General features: G+C 38.0%; 1 protein-coding gene across 1 annotated transcript in view; it reads right to left on the reverse strand.

The window, feature by feature from the left end:
* The window catches only part of SSBP2 (single stranded DNA binding protein 2), a 157,352-nt gene that overhangs the window by 18,289 nt on the left and 124,116 nt on the right, over positions 1–14,947 (reverse strand). The window contains exons 12-16 of the mRNA XM_035896615.1: positions 13,334–13,382; positions 11,354–11,389; positions 6,724–6,778; positions 3,491–3,561; positions 2,119–2,197 (exon numbers count right to left, since the gene is read on the reverse strand). Of these exons, the coding sequence (XP_035752508.1) occupies positions 2,119–2,197; positions 3,491–3,561; positions 6,724–6,778; positions 11,354–11,389; positions 13,334–13,382 (290 nt within the window). The remainder of the gene's footprint in view (positions 1–2,118; positions 2,198–3,490; positions 3,562–6,723; positions 6,779–11,353; positions 11,390–13,333; positions 13,383–14,947) is intronic.

A 14,947-nucleotide genomic window follows, 5' to 3' on the forward strand; every position in this document is an offset into this window, starting at 1 on the left:
TCAAGAAAATTGAGTTGTGGGAGGGGACTGAAATAGCTTACCATACTTAGCCAGGTCAATTAAGGCTGAGAAGGAATACAATTTCTCTCTAGAAATACATCAGATACATATATGTTATGACGAGTAATTTCGTCATGGCCCAAAGGATAAATTTTGGTGGAAGTCAGGAAAAGACTCCTTTCTAACCATCAGAGCTATGAACAGATATCCAACAGAAGGGTTGTCAGGGAAGTTGGAGAAGTTCAGGATGGACCTTGACCAATTTATCCATCTGCTTAGGAGATACAGCTGCTTGCTGCAGCATGAAAATGAATGCAGGAGATCTCTCCCAGCTCTCCTTTCCTAAAAGCACTCAGGTTCCAGTTCAGATACCCCTACAAAGCAGTCATCATTAATTTGACTTAACACGTCATCATCTTCAACAGACAAAATAACTAACCAAATGCTAGGTACATGTAAAATCCTTCCATAACTGCCTAAATTTGATTTTTTCTTTCAGCTAAGAAATAATTCTCAGGCTATAGAAAGTGACAGAAGAAGATGTGATTACCTTTTACGCAGTTTTTCATTTATTTGAAATGTGATGTGCACAATTATTAATTAAAGCAACAATCCATTTTAGGATTGTAATATGTAAAGGAAGGCTGTAAAATCGTAAGGTGCCCTTATGCAAAGTAATCTAGGAATTTCAGGAACATGGTTTCCTAGAAAGAAAGACAATTCTATCAGGAGGTAGGTGCCTACTGCTGAATTTTAATCGTTCAGAACATGTCCACTAAATGAGGTTTGATGGCTTAGGTTTTTTTCTCATCTTGTCATAGCCTCTTCAAATTTCTCCCTTCTTCTTACCTGGTTATACTTCCTGGCTCACAACCTCCAGCTTTTGGGCTATGAGTGATGGATCTCCACCTACCCATGGCAGTATGGACTTAAATGGTATGGAGTTTAGGTTGGTCTGTGCTTGTGCTGGGAAGGTGACAGAGCTTTTCTCTGTGGCAGTTTGGTTTCTGCCTGCCTGACCTGGATCTAGCTTGCTTGGGTTTCTCCCCATAAGGGAAAACACTGCTCATCAGGGAGCTGCTCGTGCCCCTTGCAGGCATCAGGCCAGCTCCCATATGTAAAAAAGAACCTTGCTGGTGGACCAGGGGGATAGAAGAAGAAGGAGATCTAAAGTCCTTGCAGCCTGAAGTTTCCCCCTGTTGCTGCCTGCATGACCGACACCCCTTGGTGCAGACACAAGTGAAGAGTACAACACAAGAACTGCATTCAGAGCTACTGGCCTGGTGTTATGGCAGGAGCAAATAAAACCAAGGTTTTTGGAAGAGGAAGGCATAAATGTGATTTATTTAGCTGTGGCTTGTTTCTTAAATCCCTTTCAAGTGTCTGTCAGGCTTCCAGCAAAGAGTAAGAGCAAAGAGTTTGCTAGGATGGTCAGGAGATGTGTTTTGCAGAGTTGTGCAAGGCTTCTCCCCTAGGTTCAAGTCCTTCAAAAATCACAGTGTCAGAAGTCAAGCAGTACACTGTTCCTCCTGCCTCTGCATGCCCTGACAAGAATTAATGTTCTTTTGGGTGCATTAAAAATTGGCAGCTGTCTGAAGCTGCTAATGGGGATGGAGTAATAATATTCACACTTAACAGACATATGGCTAATTAGAGAACCAATGAAGATACCAAAATGTTGGGATAAAACCAGCTTAACACATACATCAAAATAGGTAACAACTTACTTCCAGGTAGCTGATAAGAACGTACAGCAGCATGTCACAATGACACCTTCCCATGATTTTCAAAGAGGAAGAGAGGTAAATAAAAATGGTTCTCAAGCCTTCACCTCTACATTACTGACATGGTATGCTTTTAGACTGATCTTCATCAACTGGATTAAAACTATACTCTCTTGCATAAATAAAACACAGTATTTTTCTTCCAGAGGTGCATGATGTATGCCAACTCATATGCTTAAAAAGTATCTTAATACTTCTTATTGATGTATATACAACTTTCTCAGTTTTTAAAAGAATTCTACATACAGTCTTCCACAAAACTCGGAGAACTGGTCATAGGAAATGGCACTAGTCATTGAAAATTCACAATGTTCGGAGTATTTACTATCATTACCTAATGATCCATTCATATGATGTGAATCCATTCCACCCAGTCCACTCATAGGTCCATCTGACCCTGGCCCCATTGGAAACTACAAAAGGATCAGACATTAAAAACTGGTATTACTGCACAGTTTTTTGTAGATAAATCTAATAAAAAGAAAATATTCCTCAGGGAAAAAAAAGTAAAGGAAAAATGCACAGTCCCAGCTCTGAATGCACAAATCGAGTGAAAGTCTTTCATGTGAAGACTGCAACAACATCATTGCTTTTATTCACTTTTTCCAATGCTACCTTCATGATCTTTGGAAAGTCTCACCTCTGTAGGCTGGAATGTAACTCAGGAATAATTTATTGTTTACTTCCACTTTGTGTATGACCTAGCTCTACTCCCACTGAAATTACAGGGAACTTTACGATTCTCTTCCATGAGTGATCACTTAATTAACAGCTTTCAAACTCCACATTATCCATCCTGACAACTGGACTAGTCCGCATTACCTTTGCAGCATGAGCAGTTTCTGTCAAATTTCAGATACTAACCTTAAATTTAGTTCTTCAAAATCTTAAAGACATTAATATTACAGAAAAATTTCTAAAATTCACTGCATAATGATTTAGCAATATCTAAATATCTATATTTTTAAGTTCTACTGGCCTTTTTTTTTTCAAAAGGCCCCTAATATGGATTGTGATTAAATGAATACGGTTGAAATCAGAGAAATGCAGTAAAACTGAAGGCACAGAGAAAGATCAGAGAAAAAAAAAAGTTCTACCTAAGAATCCAGATTTTTGTCAGCGCTAGAACTGCTGAAGTTTAGGCTAAAATAGACACAAGTCAACCAGTCCATTAGGCAAATACCTAAAAGTTATCAATAGGTTTCATTCTTAACATCCCATTTAGATAAACAGGGAAGTTTGTTTCTTCTTAGACGTATTCATTTTATCCTTTTGTACAGAATGGCGGGGCAACATAGTACTGGGTCACTTTCAGCAATTTTCTCCTCCCTTTTCAAGGGTAGGTACTTTTTTATAACAAAAGTTTGAATCCTGCAGAAACTAAACCTTAGTGGCAGCTCCTAGGATGACGTCCTATCGCACAGAAGTGTACTGCACCACAGTGTGACAAACTAAGCTGCCCCATGATCCACATGTAGAAGCTTCTAAGGTCTTTTCCATGTGGAAGAATATGCCCCAATCTTTACTTTGCATGTATTGTTGTGATTGATTTGGGAAACATTAAAAAGTACATGGTGCAGGGGAAGCAACTGAAGTGTCACCCATAAAAATGGAAAACTTAGTATTAATGGTATGTGATGGAAACATAGTTTGGATAAAAAAAGGCTGTATAATTCATAGAAGTATATAACTAGATTCATATTTACATTAGGTCTGTTGGGTCCAGGTGGTACTGCATTCATTAAAGTGTACATGTTGTCTCCAGAGTTGGTTGAATCTGTAATAAGAGATTATTTTAAGTGCTAATATATACCTTCCAGTAAAACTACTCATCTAATACATTTCCTGTCATTTTGTTCATATTATTTCTGTGCCTGAATCACTGATACACAGTGGCAATATAATGGAAGATATCATTCCCTTTCTATCTATTGCTACCACACAACAGAGCTATGAAAAGAAATAATTGCAATGGTCCCTAAGTGACTACTTCTAGACTCTAGTTTTATGCATGACTGTTAAAAGGTTTATAAATCACCAAGTATCTGTAACTATTTAATTCCATAAACCCTTTTTCCTGGAATTCCAAATTATTTCACTCATCTTCAATATTTTCTATGAAACAGGAGTTTCTTTCTTCTCAATGCTTCCTGTAATTTGTTTTCCATCTGTAATGGATGATAAATAGCTTCTCATTATACAGACTGCAAGTTAGTACAGTGAATGAATTTTTTTTTTTCTTATTCATGTCAGTCTATTTGATTTTGGATAGATCTATTTAGTGGAACAGTGTGCAAAGATCCTCGCTCTAAGGACAGCTTTAGCTCACGCATCTTCATGGTACAGTGTAGTGCAATTTTTCAAAAAACCCCCAAGTCTGAAACCAACAAAACCACCCTGGCACAGTGGGGTGCCTAAGCCAGCAACTTCTGCCAAGAATTCCACTTAGTCTCGCCTGATGTTGATCCAGCTGTATTGCATCTCAGTCCTTTCCCTCCATTCAATGCACATGAACTTTCAGATGGAGCACCTCCAGAATTAAAATGCAAGATTTAATTAACAAGACACAGAAGACAACCCACATAACTCTTCTGGCCGAACTTAAGAAACCAACGCCTAAGAACCATTAGTAGATATAAATTACTCATTCTGATCTCCAGCTTATCCCTGCTGCTAACACACCTGAAGTGTTACCAGCCTTCATCAATATTTGTAAGAAAGAGAAGGCAAAAAATGCAGCAAATAGACAAATTAGGCAAAAACCTTTCCCAAGGGAACCTGATGATAGGCCATGTAATGGAAAAGTTTACTGAGAGGACAATGACCTAAGGAAAGTCTACATACATCCCTAAAGGGATGGTGTGATTTAAAAAAGCATTGGCAACTCTGGAAATGCAGTACCTCTACAGTATCTGCAAAAGAATCAAGAATAGCTTAGGACTCTACCTAGCTCCTCCAAAAGACAATTCTACATCTTTGAACCAGAATTTTGAGATTAACAACACACGCAAAAAACAATGCTGAGCTGTAATTCCTTTTCCAAGACAAGATGATGGGGGACTTTTGACTCAGAAGTAGTGAAAGCAAGAAAGCTGAGACCAGACTGAAATGTGTTGGGAATGCGGCCTGACCTCCCGCAAGAATGTATTTGTATGTACAGTGGGCAGTTAAAGTCAAGGCCTTTGCCTATTCCTTACTCTTTCTGAGACAGTTTTCTAAGCATTCATTAGCCTTGGTGAGTAAGTAATTCCATTAAATACAGAGCAGTATGAATCACTACAACATCCAAATATGCTGTTTGAGGAAGAGAGGGAACAAAAAGCTTTTAGCCTGAAGTTATGATAGTTAAAATAGCACACACAGAGTTACTTTTAATGTTCAGTGAGGTAGGCAACAAGTTCTTCATCCACCAGATCCTTCTGAAAAACACATCCCTGGCTCTCCCCATGTTCTGCTGGCTCATGCGAAAATACCTACAGGTCAGTTGGGCCGTCGGAACACTCGGAGCTGGTTTATCTCAGAGGCAAGTTTAAGTACCTTTGCAAAACTCTCAGGTGGCCCATGTCCAATGGTTTTCATATGAAAATGGGAACAACTGCCAGCAGAAGCTTTATTTCAAATGCACACAGACAGCCTAACATGTGTCATAACTGCAGTGCTATTTTTAAAAGTGCAGGCTGTCCATAAGTTTTATGTTAAAAGAGATTCTAACTTTTAAATGCCAGCTTGCACTTATTATCTTTTTCACTAATAATATGGACATCAAGGAAGCCCTATGCATTATCTCAACTTGCATTTTTTTAAAGCCCTGGAATTGTATTTAATAACAATACTATATTGGTGCAAGAAGTTCTCATGGCCTGTTAGGAAACATCCCTACCCTCTTGTGCTGGAGAGGACAGCATGAACATGTAGGACATAAGGACTGACGATGCTGTAACATCGCGGAGGTGAACAAGTCTCTCTTGGATGATGCAAGTGAATTACAAAGGCAGATGTTGGCCAGAAGGCATAGCTACTTAATACTGGGTTACACAAGATATAATTAAGTTTCATTTTAGCAGATTTCTGATGCTGTCGACGGGGGAGAACAGCATCCTCCACATCCTGAAGTTCCACCTTCGTATCAGAATTTTTGCAGAACATCAGTGGAGGGAAATACTTACATCTAGTTGACCACCTTTAAGCCTTGAGAAGCTAGCTAGCCATCCTGAATACAGCCATCCTCCTCCTTTGTTCTTCAAACCTTAGTAGGAATGTGGCCATCTTTTGCATGGCCAAAATCTCCATGTGGTCAGAGTTGCAAGATACAGACCATGTTACTGGGGTACATGATGGGGCAGTTGAAGTTTTGGAAACAGGTCACCAGTAGGACATGACAGTGGTTGCTCTGGGGCATGCCTCCTCCACTGCAGGACACAGAAGAGCAATCTGTCCAGCATGACCTTGCTGTCAGTCAGATGACATAGCTGCAGGATGCAGCCATGCATGTTGGTCGCGTATTACTCAAGAGCCACACATTGGTCAGGTCTATTCCATAGGATACTACAGTAGAAGTTTTCTACTATAGAAATTCAGAAATCTCCTGATTGCCAAACTGGTGGAACTGCCCCAAAAAACACTAGCAAAAACAAATAAAGATTCTGTCTTCTTTCATTTTTTCCTTACTATTGCTGAAATTGTAGAAGAAAATATGGGCTCAAAAGCCAGAGAAATTAACTGCTTTGAACTTCACAGATGAAATGGTTTCTACCTACTCTATCTCTGCAACATAGCAGGGAAAGAAATAGTGAAAGTACGGGGAAAAAAACTGATACAGAAAGTACCAATCTAGTACTTTCTCATTAGCTGACTCTTCATTAAAATCAGTCTGAAAAATAATTTGGGTACTTCCTAAAATCCCTTATAATTATCATTATTTCCGAATATATTTCAGTACCTGCAGGACTAGGCATGATAGGTGTTCCTGGTGGCCCTCCACCTCCCGGAGGACCCTAGAGAGGGTAGAAAATGTCAGTTAGCATGAAAGGAAAAAAATACACAGTACAAATGAAAAAAAAAGTATCGTGAATGTCATGAGTTACTCTGGTAAAAACATGCACGTTTTCTGATAAGCTAGCAGAACAGCTCATCACAGATTAAGACAAGGTAATTGGTCAGCAAGCTCTGGAACAGACTTCTGATGTATGCAGGTATACAGACACGAGAATATCCATTAGTCAATAACTCCGTGTCATGCTGTGAGTCAGACAAGAGAAATGCTTGGAACAGGGCCTAAGACAATTATATTTAATTCCCTCAACCTACTTTTACTACCACTGAGTTTTCAGCTAACATTTCTGGTTTGTTGTACTCCGTACATAGTCAATGGCAGAGTAACCGATGTTTGCTAAGCATAAAACAAGGGGGTGTCCTGTGGGGGCAGAAGAGCCTAATCACCTTAAGAAAGCTTTCTTTTTCAGGCAGACTTGGTATCTCGATGCCATAGGCATCTTAATTCTGTCTGTGTAATATCCTACAATTTTTTAAAGTAACATCTGTATACATAATTTCTTCTCTAATTAATGACAAATGGATTAAAATGTCAGGATAATGCTCAGTACAGTCATATCACTTGCCCAGACTGCTAAATCAAAGATAAAAAAAACCAAAAAACCATCAAGGGACATCTATTTTCTTAGTTTCAGGTATTCCTGTGTTGCAAATCTGCTTTTGACTAAGAACTGTAGACAAACTGCTCTGGGTGTTAAACAAGCTTTTTAAGGTTCTTCTAAAAATTTCTCCAAGAATTTTATTCTTACCATCCTAATTGGTTAGTAAGAACAGAACCGTAACTCCTTGATTCCTATGTTTGCAGGTCCACTAATATATTTACGTAACATGAAAAACTACTGACTTCCAGTTTGATAAAAATGTCTGTGTCAATAAAAGTCAATAAATATTGACTTTCCATAATAAAAAATGCACAGATTGCTAACAAAGATTATTATTTTCATTACCATATGACCCTTTTTATATTTTTTCTCTTTTGTTATATTTTAAAATAGCAGATCTACTGTTGCAGGCAGAAACATTTTTTCAGCAGCACTGAATATAAAGGTTTGGTTGTTCCTGTCTGCTTGCAAGGACATTGCTGAGATCGGCTATAATTCACTGAGGTATTTTGGAAGGAGGCAGAGAAGTCTTGGATTTAAAACAATAGACCCTGTTTCTCAATGCCCTCCCTAAAATACCATTTCTTACAAAACATTTAGCAATAATATACTAACAAACACTATTTTCAGACAATCAAACTCAGTAACGTAGCAGCTTTCTGATTGATACCACTCCTCCCCGGGCTTCTAAAAGTAAAGTACTTGCAGGGGGAAGCATCTGTCTGCCAGGCACTCACGGTTAATTGTAGGTGAAACAGAAATCTTTTACGCAGCAGCAGCAACTCAACCCTGTAGTCAGTCAACACATATATACCTGTATGCCCTTGTATGTTACAGGACCTACCAGTTCTTTATCTTGTGCTTCCCCTTGTTCGAGAACTAAGCAAGGTCACTGAGTGTCTTTTATGAAACATGATGGAACAAAGGCTTGCTCCACCATGAGACCTACGAATCAGCTTAAAAAAATCAAGGCACAATCACAACTTCATTTCATACTGCCAGCAGCCACATAGCTGTTTTTCCCCCAAATTACAATTGAATGTGTTAGGATTGGGCTTGCCAAAACTGTCTGAAAGGTCTATTCAGCTCCTCAGCAACAAGAAATTCCCCCGTTGCTGCTGCAGAGCTACAGACTCTAAAATCAAAGGGACCTTTCGATCACATGTATGACCCTCTGGGCATCACAGGCTGTGATTTTTTATCCAGGTACTTGTGCACTAAGCTCGCCAACTTGCTTTTTTTACATTTACATATGTATTTTTCAGCATCACATAAAGAGGTGTAGAAACCACTAACTGGTCATTTATTAGAAAAGTTACTTATCACTATTAGCATTTGTATCTAAATTTAAAATTGCATTTACTTGCACTTTTTGTGTATTTTCTTCTCTTAGGAAGACTGTTGGCATCAACTATTTTCTCCCTGAGAACATATTAATATGTAATGGAATTATTTCTCAAAAATCTGTCTGATAAATTAACCAGACTAAGTTATCTAACTGTGTAGTTCCACATCATTATTCCTTTGGCTAAAAAGCTGCTTTAAGAGCTTTCCAGCCCACACCTTGTCCCCAAATGCTCTCTTGGAAGCTACTGCCCTCCAGTTTTGCTTATTTAGCTGTTTGTATGGCTGGAGTTCATGCATTCCTTCTCCAAAATGTGGTGAGCCTTTCTGAAGGAAGACTATTCTCTCAGCATCAGACAAGACATGCATTGTGCAAGCATTTATGTTGGCAGAAGAAGATTTCAACCCTTGGTCCACCACTATGCTCTGTTAGCAGCAGCCTCAGCTCTGCTTGGAGCTCCATCTGTGACTGTCCCTCCACCTATTTTGGGTGAACTGAAGTGCTTCAGCAAGGACCTGGTTCTTTAAGTGCTTCAGTCAGCTTCAGTTATTTTGGACAAAGAGGGTCACCCATTCAAGGAACTCCAGTGGCAGACTTGAAGGACTGGTAACCTTCAGTAGAAGAGTGGGGACAAGGAATCAGTCAGTCACCTTTCCTACCAGCCCAGCTGGAGTTCACAGAGCACATCTCATCAGAGGCTCAGGCATTTGCTCCAATACTTCAGTCTCTCATGTGCCTCATTCTGGCACCTTTGCATATCTTTTGACTTCTCTTCAATGTTGCCAATGAGATGCAACATTCCAGCATCAGTCTCATCATTACCACTGAAAGAGGTAAAATCACCTCTTTACTGTTGCTCCTCTTCATCTATACACTGAAGTATGGTGATGCCCTCTTTTGGCCAAGTCATTAATCCTGGCTGACCTTTGGCTTGATATGAGTACACCAACAGAGTTCGCTACTACGACCTGCATTTTACTTAGGTTTGCTTCTTTAAAATAATTTTCTATAGTATCTCCTTTTCTAGTTTCTGATGACTTCATGCTTTTAAAAAATGAGAATATGAGGTCAAATATTCAATAAAAACCTTCAAAATCTGCAACAACAACTGATCACTACTGTCTTGGGCAAAACCAACAAAACCTCTTCCCAGTAGAGAGAAATTTATGAAGTTCTGCGTTAGAAGAACTGGTTTGGAGATCAGCAGATTTGTGCTGCTTCCTCCAAAAATGGCAAAATGAGTACTACAGTTATGGACACCTAGGAAAATCATAAAATTTTTCACAGCTAAGTGTTTAAATAAAGGACAAAAGAAATTGCTTTTGTCTAAACAAAACAAGTTTATCCATGAACTCATCCTTCAGCTTTAGCTCTGCAGGATCATCTTTTTTACAAAGACTAAAAGTAAGAGAAACTGATAAGCAGCACAAACAGATTGGAAAAACGCTGGTATATTGTCCTCATGGTGAAGGACCTGCTATTTCTACATTCTGAAACAGCTTCAGTTTTTGTGCTGGTTAAAGCGAATGCCCTGCAGCTGTCTAATCTTCAGGTGATTGAACATGAAATATCAAAAGAGAGGTCTACTGAAACCTGACCGACCAACAGAAATTTGGATTCCAACATATATATATATATATAAAGTATATATAACATATATGGTTATATATTATATATATAATTCTCCCTTGTTACCCTGTGACACCAGTACTAAGCATGTGATAAAAACAGATGAAGCAATATGCCTTAGAAGAGTACATCAGAAGTACAAAAAATCCAAGTACAAATAATTCAAGTACAACAGTAACAATGATAATAAATAGCCTAAAAGGATAAACAAAGTCAATCTCTTGGGACAGAGATAAAACCAGCAGTATATACTCCAACAAAACCCATTTTGTAGATAGGTGAAGTGTATTTGTTAAATTCCAGAGACAGGGTTAACATTTCATGTTCTTTTGAATGACAGCTCAATGCTGGGCATATTACAAAGTTTTAATTATTTCATTCTAAAGTACAGACTAAGAAAAAACAATGATACTACTTAATGCATAATAAATTAAGACAATGTCTGTGAAATGAAGACATAAGAGACTATGGAGAAAAAAAGAATTTTCAGGTCTTCAGAAGATATTATAAGAGTAAAGATTTCCCTTAAAATGTTAGCTGTGAGGACCCATTTGTGTATCTTCGGGGAGATAAAGGCATGTTCTAATTCTTCAAATGCCTTTTATTCTGAAGAAGTTCAAAAACTCATAGACAATATTGTGTTACTGAGAAACCTGGAGGGGTTTTGTCCTTTATTATTGAAGACAATATATTGTATCGGTTATATAAAAGTTTGCTGAAATAAACCAGCACTTGGGGCCATTTTGACCAGACTGATAATGATTCTAGGAATTAACATCAACATACACTCCATAGATGGCAGAAAAAAACCTAAGTGCAGATCAGATGTTCAGTTCTCAACCGAAACACAAGTGTCCTATTTAACATCTGGACAGCTATTTTTTTGCCTAAATAAAATGTAACATCTATTCTAATAAGCAAACACACACAAGTGTACTTACTACATAGTTCCCAGGAGACGCTGAAGAATAAGGTATCTGTAATACCAACAGAAACATTAATTTCTTCTGCAGTAAGATGGAATCCATACATACTTTTATGTAAAGCTGTAGGTTAATGCTTATTTGTTTAATTTATTTCAAAGACATGGTTAAGGATTATGGAAAAATGCTATTGTTGTCAAAGCAAACACCTCTTCCTTTCAACAACCTGTCATTGTAAGTATGTTCAAGTCCAAAACTAGCAATATAGACACAAAACAAATTTAATAACTGGTATTTCAAATAAAAATATTCCCATTTAAGATCACCGTTCCCTGTAGACACTTCAATGACATTAATAAGAATAACATAATTTACACATTTAAATGTCTGTAGGCTGAGGTCTGATATCTGCCCTCCATTGTTTCATAGCAAGTGAGGCATGCATACTAACAGCTAGCATCACTTTTTTGAGACAGTAAGTTACAAGGTCTAGGACAAATCCAGTTATTGCATCTACTACAAGAGACTTCTTAATTCTTATTGTGGGAGCCACAATAAGGTCTGTAAAGATCTGCAGTCTAGAGTAGAAGGTTAAGCTATAAGATTATTAAGGTAATATGCTTTGTAAGGTTTATAAACTTAAGCAGCACGAACTTGCATTTATGTCAATAGGACTTCAGAGTCATCCCAAGCATGGACTGAGTTTGTATGTTCTTATATATACTTGATCTTGATTAAAAGCTTGCCGATAAAACGAAAAGCGACTCTTATATCTTTCACCCCAGAAGCTACTAGTTTTATTTCTTTGCATTATTTGTTTTTTTTTTTAAAGGACAGTGTTCTATTTTCATTTCAAATTCAGTTGTGGTATTTGTTACTGGAGAAACCCAGTTGCCTGTGAATAATCTGGTCTCCTTCTTTACGATAGCCTTTGCAATTATTCTCTCTAGAGGAGCATGGACCAATGCTATTGTAGGAGGATGGTGTAAGAATTAAGCAACTGTACTGACAAATACAAAATTATTTTGTAGCATAAGCATCTTACATGATTGTAGACAACTTGTCAGCCAGCCCATTTTTACATCTATTATTGGACTTCTCAATTAATTTCACAGAATGAAAATATTTCAACTATCAGTTGAAAAATATCATAAAGTCCATTTTAGTTGAGTACATGCAAAAGAAACTTAGAATTTCAGCTCCTTTTTTCCCCAATAGTCATTAGTAGAATTAAAAAATCAAAATTGAGAATAACAGAAAGAACCAGGCTAGTCTGTTAAGCCAGACCCATCCTATCCAAACGCAAGTGCTAAAAAGGGACACACTTTTATACTAATGGTGTGTGATCACTGAATGAAAACTTTACCTTTGTGTTTTCTGAAGAAATACCAGACACTGTTGTTCATGTGGAATGCCTCACTGACCTCCTCTTCCTTCAAGCTGCTATTAAACTACCACATTTTGTAGTTGTTGCAATGAAATTCAATAGAGTGCACTGCTTTTTACAAAAAGCATATAAAAATGGCTGATGTCTTGCAAGCAATTGCTCTATGATTCCATATTCCCCAGTTAAGAGCAGCAAATGTGCTTTTGTTATGTAAAATAGTGAGCACGCATTAAGCTGTATCTTAACAAGCTGTGATTTCTGTAGAGCTTGCTGTCCAGATAGTGTTGACCTAACTCATCCTACTTGCACTAAAGGAAGCTAAAATGTGTTTTAAATATACCCCAGGATAACCTTTGTGTTATGGAAGTGCTGTAACTGATGCAAAGATGCAGAGCTGTTGTGTGACTGTGAACAGAGCTGGATATTTGCAGGTCAATGAGCTCTCTGTTCAGATGCGCTCCTCACTGTACCTGTTTCTGCATTAGGGTTGTGGGGATAAAGCATGCAGTATTCTATTTGTTGAATGAAGCGCAATTTTTTCCCGGTGTACTGATGAGAAATACTTCCCTAAATATAAGATGATGTCTAATATATTTCAAATATTTACTTACAGAATTGGCATTGGTTGGGTTTGGCCAAGGTCTACCACCCCCAGGACCCCTGTAACAGAATATGAAAGATGAGACACAGACCAATCCCCATCTTCTGACCAGCTCTGAGCAAATCAAAATCATCTGTTTCTGGAGTAAGGAAGGCGATGTCATTTTTCAAATTAAAGTGTGTTTATAAACCATAACTACACCAAGTTATAATGCTATAGCAAAATTCTCATCATTGCACTACCATTATCATTTAAGCAGTCTATGAGCTGGTTGAAGTTAATTTATTTATTATTACAACCCTCCCACTCACATTTAAGACACTTCAGTTCCTGTCTCATTCTGGCACTTCTGTACTCTTCAGGGCAGGACCTGCCAGAATGGCACCAGGAGTCCTTCCCCAGTAGCCACACTGCCAGGGACTACGGTGGAGGTGGCACAGTTTTGCATCGGTCGCAAACACTTGTAAATTTAGGAAGTGCCAGACATTCTCCTTTTCTCAATGGAACAATTTGAAGGACATTGCAAATTAGTGTCTCTTGATGTGCCTGCCTTCTGTTCACGGAGAATTTGGCTCTGTGTTACATAGATGCAGTATTTTAGTGTGGCACAGAAGTTTTGCAAAGAGTAAAAAACAAGTTCCCAGTAAGTTCTCATGAGCAGTGTTTGTCCTTGTACTCTGTTACTCTTTTCAAAAATATTTAGAGGAAGTATCACACATTCCACAGAAGTCTACTGACAGTACAGACAAAGGCAGAAAGGTACTAAAATATAAGTGTAATTTCAGTCATAGAAACAGAAGTCTCGCTTACATCATTAAGTACCTTCCTGAAGAATTGAGGATGCATGCATTTATTGAGTACGGATCTAGAGTACTGTCAGTATAGTAAGGTTTCATTAGTGAAAGTGATGCTGGGGAAAACTATTTTTTAAAAGAACAAGCCACAGAAAATATGGTGCTATATCCTGTATCTGATAATAACAACATTAACAATAACAAAGCTCATGTACTAAAAATTGAAAACACACCACACTTCAAACTTATGTTTAGATACGTTATCTAAAACCAGTTTACTACTTGAATGAGACTACATTATCTCCACAGAAGTCACAGAAATGTTAAATTTATCATACAGCAGGCAAAATAGAAATTTCAAACTTTTCAGACATTCTTGTTACACTTGGCCCAAATGGTGTAGGCATGATCAAGTGGCAGCTCCTGGGCAGAAAGGACAAGAGCATTTCAGAGGCAGAAGACCTGCTTGACAAAACCAACTTCAATGAGACATCAGAGGGGTACTAAAAGCAGAAGGGAACGGGAATGGAAAAAAGGAAAAACTGTCCAGATAGAGCACGTTTTCTCACAACTCTTGCTGTTATTTTAAGTTTCTCACTCTTAGCTGAGCTCAGAAAAATAGTTTGGTGGTTAGGCTTCGTCTTTAACAGTCCTGAGGGAGCTAAGCCATATGGGAGGTAAAATCTCCATGTTTACAGTCATAACATCTCAATAACGATAATTATTCCTGGGAGCATTAAGAACTCCTAGTTATTTATAAATAAGACGAAATCACTTTTTGAAGGCCCTGACAACTGAGAGGCAGAGCAGATGACAAAACTTTTGCATTT

Source organism: Egretta garzetta, unplaced genomic scaffold, assembly GCF_000687185.1.
Source record: "Egretta garzetta isolate BGI_Z169 unplaced genomic scaffold, ASM68718v1 scaffold136, whole genome shotgun sequence".
NCBI lineage: Eukaryota > Metazoa > Chordata > Aves > Pelecaniformes > Ardeidae > Egretta > Egretta garzetta.